The sequence below is a fragment of the Mytilus californianus genome, unplaced genomic scaffold, assembly GCF_021869535.1.
Source record: "Mytilus californianus isolate M0D057914Y unplaced genomic scaffold, xbMytCali1.0.p SCAF_7, whole genome shotgun sequence".
NCBI classification, from domain to species: domain Eukaryota; kingdom Metazoa; phylum Mollusca; class Bivalvia; order Mytilida; family Mytilidae; genus Mytilus; species Mytilus californianus.
The window spans coordinates 19,072,384-19,080,203 of NW_026262723.1; the positions used below are offsets into that span (position 1 = coordinate 19,072,384).

General features: G+C 32.8%; 2 protein-coding genes across 3 annotated transcripts in view; one reads left to right on the forward strand and one right to left on the reverse strand.

Moving 5' to 3' along the window:
• The window catches only part of LOC127709921 (phosphoribosyl pyrophosphate synthase-associated protein 1-like), a 22,844-nt gene extending 22,026 nt beyond the window's left edge, over positions 1-818 (reverse strand). For both annotated transcript variants that reach the window (XR_007985853.1, XM_052215625.1), the window contains exon 1: positions 684-818. Coding sequence is in view for 1 of the 2 variants with exons in the window: in XM_052215625.1 (XP_052071585.1) it covers positions 684-769 (86 nt within the window). In the remaining variant the exon portion in view is untranslated. The remainder of the gene's footprint in view (positions 1-683) is intronic.
• On the forward strand, positions 819-7,306 carry LOC127709923 (endonuclease III-like protein 1). Its single transcript, XM_052215627.1, has 4 exons — positions 819-1,455; positions 3,210-3,380; positions 6,160-6,425; positions 7,084-7,306. Exons 1-4 carry the CDS (start codon positions 1,072-1,074, stop codon positions 7,268-7,270), a joined length of 1,008 nt encoding a protein of 335 aa, XP_052071587.1. The 5' UTR covers positions 819-1,071; the 3' UTR covers positions 7,271-7,306.
• Positions 7,307-7,820: the final 514 nt, after the last annotated feature.

A 7,820-nucleotide genomic window follows, 5' to 3' on the forward strand; every position in this document is an offset into this window, starting at 1 on the left:
GTATGAATTGATTTTTTTTACATTTATTAGAAAACACAGTCACACAGTGTTTTCATAAGAACTGGCCGTCGGCCAAATTGACAGTTTCAAACAGTTTTTTGGCCGGTTCAATCATCATCAGCCAAAAAAATATGGATGCATATTTTACTTATTGGATTATTTTGAGTGTCGCAATTATTATTATTGTTCTTGGTTTATATTTACATTTGAGAGTTCCAGTTAGTATTTCTATCGGAACACTCAGCCGTTATCTGATTCGAACAAGAATTCTTAGGAAAATCCAGAGAGTTATCAAGTATATATACAAAGTTGTGCAATGTGATGAATAATGAAACGTTCAATTACAGATTTTTTCCCCCCGCTAAGCAACACAAACGTGTGCATGTGCAATTACCCCCTTTACCACCCTCTTTAAAAGTAGTCAAGAGTTGTCTTAAAATTTGTCGTGTTGGCCTTATCCGAATTGTCTTTGGTCCAAGTTGTCATGTATTCTATTTCAGGAATGTTGTTTGTATTTTAAATAAAAATGAAATGCAGTTTATACGTCAGCGAGACAGCAACCCAATGACACAAAAAAAAACAAATATGACTAAAAATTATGTCATTTTTGTGTTGAGCCGTTTAGATTAACAAATTGAATGACAACTAAAAATTTTAGAGACAGCTTGTGTAGAATATCCTACTTTGCTATTAACTGTACAAGCTCTGGGTGAGAATTGCCTGCTAGAAGCATCATTGGACATTTTATACCAGGTCCTGAAGATGCCATGTTTTTCTTGGTTCGGTATTTATCTCCCCTTTGATTAAACTGGAATCAAACGACCTTGACAATCAAATGTGAAAATAAACTGTGATCATAAATCAAACAAATCACAGTTATTATGTATCCATGAAGTAGTTTTGATTTTAATAGTTTCAGATAAATTCAAGGAATATTTACTCTAAATGTGTGTTTTGATCAATTTGTAAAGTGAAAGTAAAACCGGAAGTAGAGCATTTACCCGCGGGATATTTTTTTTCATTATGTAAACAAACATATACACGTGCAGTTCTCATTTTCGCTTTCTCTGCATGTTGGCAGTTAGAAACTTTAAACTTATGCAGAGTACAAGGAAAGTTCTGTATATTATGAATGACCCACAAACATCAAAGTATTTCAATTCACCTAGTGTTACTAGATCTCAACTTTTAAGGACTGGAACTAGTGGAAGCTCCCAAAAATGCAGTAAAGAGTCAAATGATGTGCTTAAACGAAAAGTTAAGAAGGAGAAAGTAGAGATCAAATATGAGACTGATTTCAGTTATGAGTATGGAGGAGAATTCAAGAAAGAGAAATGGGAACCACCTACTTGGAGAGATCAGTTGAAAAACATACATGAAATGAGAAAGAACAGAGATGCACCTGTTGATTCCATGGGATGTGATGTAATAAGCGATGTTACAGCTAAACCAGAGGTTTGACAATTGATTTTGCACAGTAGCAGCACAAGCAATACACCAATCTCGAGATGTTTTTTATGAATGAGTTTCACCGATTGACCTTGGGTCATTTGGCCCAAGGTCAATTGGCGTAAACGACTTCATGGAACAATCAGTACATACTGTGACGTAATAACATTAGCATTGTGACATAGGAAATTTATGGGAATAAATAAGCTTTATTTAGAGTCCGCAAGGTATACAAAAGTGCATGAATTTGAAATTCATCTATGCAATTGTCTTAACTACACCGGGACTAATACATTTAGTAGGATCAGTAATAGAAAAAAAAGGATATGGGGTATCCAACCATGACACAAAATCAGCACATGCTAAGCATAAAAAAAAACACAGAAAGGCAAATGAACAGTGCTTTAATTGCTGTTCTTAATCTCAAAGTCACAGTGATAGCTTCAACACGGAGCAAAAAAACTCTCAACTCACTGCAAGTTCAGACGGCACCTAGTACTGGCTTGAGCGGAATTCTTTGCAAAAATAATTTGGATAGACTTTGTAAGACGTAACACCACCTAATCAGGCCCGGTCAAAACAGAACATACTGGAAAGTAGTACATAGATTTAAAACAAAATAGTTCCTACCCATAGCAGTCGGGGGACTTATTGAAATAAGTGATTTTTAAATCACTTATTTAAGTAGCAAATTCGAAGTTTTGTCACAAGTTGTGATTTTGTAGTTTTACCAAAATTTTAAACACATAGGTTTAGATAATATCTTTTCATTAGTGAAATTGAAAAAAATGAACTTTTTGCTTCTTTTAAGCAGCAAGGTTTATGCCTTTGATGCAATCATTTAGCTGCAAATTCTATTTTAGTTGAAAAAATGCTATAAAAATGGCTTTACATAATGAACTGATACTTTCTTTACAGATTTTTCCCAGCAGTGGGAGTATTTTTCCTGTAAAATTCAAGGTTTCATCTTATAGATTATGTAATAAAATTCTACTGTTTGCGATCAAAATTTCACTGTTCGGGGGTGTTGAAATTAGTGGGGGTTATTAAAATAATGATACTTAAAGAAGTGATTTTTTGGAAGGAAATTGATGTATGATACTTAAACAAGTGATTTTTATGTCATTACCCTAGATTTAGAACAAGGTCTTCACCTGACATGACCCAGTCATCCTATCAACACAGATGTTGGTTCTGATAATTTTAGCAACATAATTAGTCCCTGGATCATTAGTATTCTCTATTTAAAGCTACAATAAAATTAAGTCACTTAGTCTAGTGATTAATTTGTATTACTTAAATAGGTGATTATTAAAGAAAGACAACTCTTACTTCCAACCTTTATGGACATAATGTTACTTGAATCAGTGATTTAGAAAATCACTCATTTAAGTTAGTCCCCTGACTGATAAGGGTAAATCGTAAACTATGTAGAATATATTTTAGTATTTTAGGTATCAGATGAAAGGTGAAGGACTGGTGATCCTTGTAGAACACATTTGTAAAAGTTATGTCATTTGCAAAACTGTTACCACTCAAATTTTTCTTCTTCTATAAAGTCTATAGTAGTTTTGAATTTGTAACCTTTGACCTTTTTATATTCCAGTTAATTCTCAGATTATAGTTCTTGTTATCAAGTCAAACCAAATTTAGCTCTTGCTGTTTTATTTTAGGTGTACAGATACCAAGTCTTGTTGTCCTTGATGTCAAATGGATGTTGTCAAGTCAAACCAAAGTTAGTTCTTGCTGTTTTATTTTAGGTGTACAGATACCAAGTCTTGTTGTCCTTGATGTTGTCAAGTCAAACCAAAGATCAGATTACATCAGCTGCAATGTCAAGATTACGGGAACATGGATGTACCATTGACAACATTCTAAAAACAGATGATAAAAAGCTTGGTGAGCTGATTTATCCAGTTGGATTTTGGAAGGTATTCTTACAATAAATATACCCCTTGATAACTGTGGTGGGAGGTAAAGTGTTTTAGTAAATCTGTCCATTAGTCTGTCCAGTCATTTGTCTCTCAATTATACATGTTTCTAAACATCTTCACAGAATTTTGTGAAACTTTCACAAAATCTTACTTCCATGATATACTTTTGCACCTAAATTTTCTTAATTTTCTGAATAATTTTGAGGGGTTTATTTTGGCATTACATGGAATTTGTCATAGCCACACATTACAATATAAATTTGTATCTGCTTGGCCTCCTCTAAAACATCTTATTGAAATTTATTGAATCTTTCTCAGAATCTAACTATATACAGTCAGGGGTACTACTTGTATAAGTTATCTTTATTTACTTAAGTAAATTGTGTTATGTCCATTTTTTCTTATAAGGTTTGAATAATCTCCCCTTAATTTTCTCAAAAATTTACTTGTACAAATGTATAAGTAATTTTTTTTTACAATCCCTAAAATTCTCAGGTTTTGAGATGTAAAAACATTACTTTAACAATTTTTCTCTGGTTAGCTCATAATTATTTATTGGAGTTCAATGTTTCATCTCATTAATTCAACAAAACAACTAATTGCACAAGGCCTTCAAAAATTGCCCATTGGGGGCTTGTAAATGAGCAGTGTTCTGAAGATATGACAAACGAGATTTTCATTGTCCATGAAATTACACTTAAATGATAAGAAAATACATCTGCAAAGGACAGACAATTAAAAATTCTATTGGAGCAAAGAAGTCCTGAGAAATTCAAGAAAAGAAGATAGTATGACTTTTTTACTTGTATAAGTAAAAAAATCTGAATGTTGAAGGGACATTACTAAGCCAATAAAATGATTTACCTATACAAGTAAATAAAATACACTTGTATAAGTATTGTGTCAGATATAATGCCTTTGTGCACCACCTATTTTTTGTTTTGATCCACATTTTTTTTTGTTTCTCCAAGTAAATCATAGACATTCCTGCATGTGGAAGTGTGTATTATTTTGTGGGCTTTTAATAGTTTAACTTGATTACCTGAAGTTTGCAAGGTCAATTGCTTTCAATAGTAGTAAGCCAGCAAGATGGCCTGACTGAAGAGCAAATTATACACTCGATATCGTTACTTAATAAAGTTGAAAATGTTGGGATTACTCCAATTATTCACAGGCTCTAGACCCCCCTTTTTTAGCTCACCTGGCCCAAAGGGCCAAGTCACCCAAGTGAGCTTTTCTCATCATTTGGCGTCCGATTGTCGTCCGTCGTCCGTTAACTTTTACAAAAATCTTCTCTGAAACTACTTGGCCAAATTTAACCAAACTTGGCCACAATAATCATTGGAGAATCTTGTTTAAAATATGTGTCCGGTGGGCCAACCAACCAAGATGGCCGCCATGGCTAAAATAGAACATAGGGGTAAAATGTAGATTTTGGCTTATATCTCTGAAACCAAAGCATTTAGAGCAAATCCGACATGGGGTGAAATTGTTTATCAGGTCAAGATCTATCTGCCCTGAAATTTTCAGATGAATCGGACAACCCGGCCGTTGTTAGGTTGCTGCCCCTGAATTGGTAATTTTAAGGATTTTTTGCCGTTTTTATTGGTTATTATCTTGAATATTATTATAGATAGAGATAAACTGTAAACAGCAATAATGTTCAGCAAAGTAAGAACTACAAATAAGTCAACTTGACCCAAATGGTCAGTTGACCCCTTAAGGAGTTATTGCCCTTTATAGTCAATTTTTAACCATTTTTCGTAAATTTTTGTAATATTTTACAAAAATCTTCTCCTCTGAAACTACTTAGACAAATTTAACCAAACTTGTCCACAATCATCATTAGGGTATCTAGTTTAAAAAATGTGTCCCATGACCCCGCCCGCGAACCAAGATGGCCAACATGGCTAAAAAATAGTACATAGGGTAAAATGCAGTTTTTGGCTCATATCTCTGAAACCAAAGCATTTAGAGCAAATCTGACGATGATGAAATTGTTCATTAGGTCAAGATCTATCTGCCCTGAAATTTTCAGACCAATCAGGCCACACGTTGTTGGGTTGCTGCCCCTGAATTGGTAATTTTAAGAAAATTTTGCAGCTTTTGGTTATTATCTTGAATATTATTATAGAGAGAGATAAGCTGTAAACAGCAATAATGTACAGCAAAGTAAGATCTACAAATAAGTCAACATGACCAAAATTGTCAATTGACCCCTTAAGGAGTTATTGCCCTTTATAGTCAATTTTTTACAATTTTCATAAATTTTGTAAATTTTTGTAAATTTTTACAAAATATTTTCCATTGTAACTACTGGGCCAAGTTCATTATAGATAGAGACAATAGTAAGGAGCAAGAATGTTCAGTAAAGTAAGATCTACAAACACATCACCATCACCAAAACACAATTTTGTCATGAATCCATCTGTGGCCTTTGTTTAATATGCACATAGACCAAGGTGAGTGACACAGGCTCTTTAGAGCCTCTAGTTTCTAAAAAAAATTGTTTTTGTGTCTTAATTTTATTTTTATAGATATTCTGTATATTTTGACTTATTTAATGTGTTCTTGCTCTTTTCCATACAATATTACGACCATCTATTTTTTATTACTTTTATTGGCAATCATACCACACCTCCTTATTTTATATATTTTAAATATTTTACTAGTTAAAATTATCCCCCTTTGTCAAGTCTGATACTAGTAAATCAGTAAATTAGTACCCTAGTTAAGGTGATGGTAAAAAATAAGTTAATTATACATTTTATTTCAGAGAAAAGTGGAGTACATCAAAAAGACTAGTAAAATTCTGTTAGACCAGTACAATGGTGATATTCCTAAAACAGTGGAAGACCTCTGTAAACTTACAGGTGTTGGACCAAAAATGGCTTATCTAGTGATGAAATGTGCATGGAATGAAATACAAGGTATAGGAGTGGATACACATGTACATAGGATCTCAAACAGATTAGGATGGCATAAAAAACCTACAAAACAACCAGAAGATACAAGAAAAAGCTTGGAGGATTGGTTGCCAAGGTAATGTTGAAAGCCTGTCTAGGGAATTTATTAATCAAAGTCGCTCATTCTGTAATGACCTCCTCACAAAATACAACAAATATCTGGATATTTGTGAACATTCTTGCAGATATGAAGCCAATTTTTTGAATAAATGACAAATTATAACATTACCAAAACGTTCAACTGTCAACTTATATTTGTTCTGCCTAACAGAAGTTCCCCGGGAAACTTTGTTATGAACAATGACATAATATCTGTTCCTGTTGGAACAAATATTCTATACCATTTATTCTGTAAGGAACAAATTCTGTAATATGTTTTCCAGTGGAAAAAATATTACAGATTATTTGTTCCATTTGGAACTTATATTATGAAGGAACTTCTATTTCATGACACAACAACACTAATACAAGCGAACATAGCTTATTTTAAGAAAATTTATATTGTCCAAGCTATTTTCTTATTTCTAGTAGATATAGGGCTGACACTTGGTATGTAGCATTATGATAAGGAGATAGTTATGTATCTTGAGAGTACATATATTATTATATTTGGGTTACTTGAATTCATAACAAATTTAATACCTATCAACACGTGCCACATATATTTTTTCTATTGATTCATAGTATGTCATTTTGAGTACCATGAATTATCTTACAAATGAATTTATTTACAGAGAATTATGGTCAGAGATAAACCACTTGTTAGTTGGATTTGGACAACAGACATGTCTTCCTGTATATCCAAAGTGTTCTGTGTGCTTAAATAAACAGATTTGTCCATATGGGAGAAGTTACAAATCTCCCAAGAAGTCACCTAAGAAACTGCCAAAGACAGAAATCAAAAAAGAGGAACCTGTTTGAAATGTATATTTTATGTGTAAATAAATTGAAAAAAAGTATAAACTTGTCATTATCTAGTCATTCTGTTTTTGTACAACCAACAAAAAGCTTTGTTATTGATACTTGCATAATTCAATACTAGAGATTCATTTTTCATACATGTATTGTAAGATCTTCTGGAAGAGATAAATATATTTTTATAGCTTGGTAGTGTTGGACATCTAATTCCTGTTTGGCCATACTTTGAATTTTCCAATATATAAACTGAACTTATAAATTTTCTACACATACTTAGCCAGCCCCTCAACTGTGATACATTGTTACATGTGTGCCTTTTCCAGATCTTTTGGATACTTATTTCCTGTTTTCCAATTCTAATAATAATGAGTTTGGGTATTCTTAATACAAAAACCTGTGCTTTCTTGTTTTTTAATTAACCTTTTAGCCTTGCAGCTTATGTGAGTTTATAACTTTAATGTATGATATACTGTCACTACATGTAGGTAGTGTGATATCCTGTCTGACATAGTTGCAACTAGAAGAATGGCCCCGCTCTCAAATTTTCAAAGTC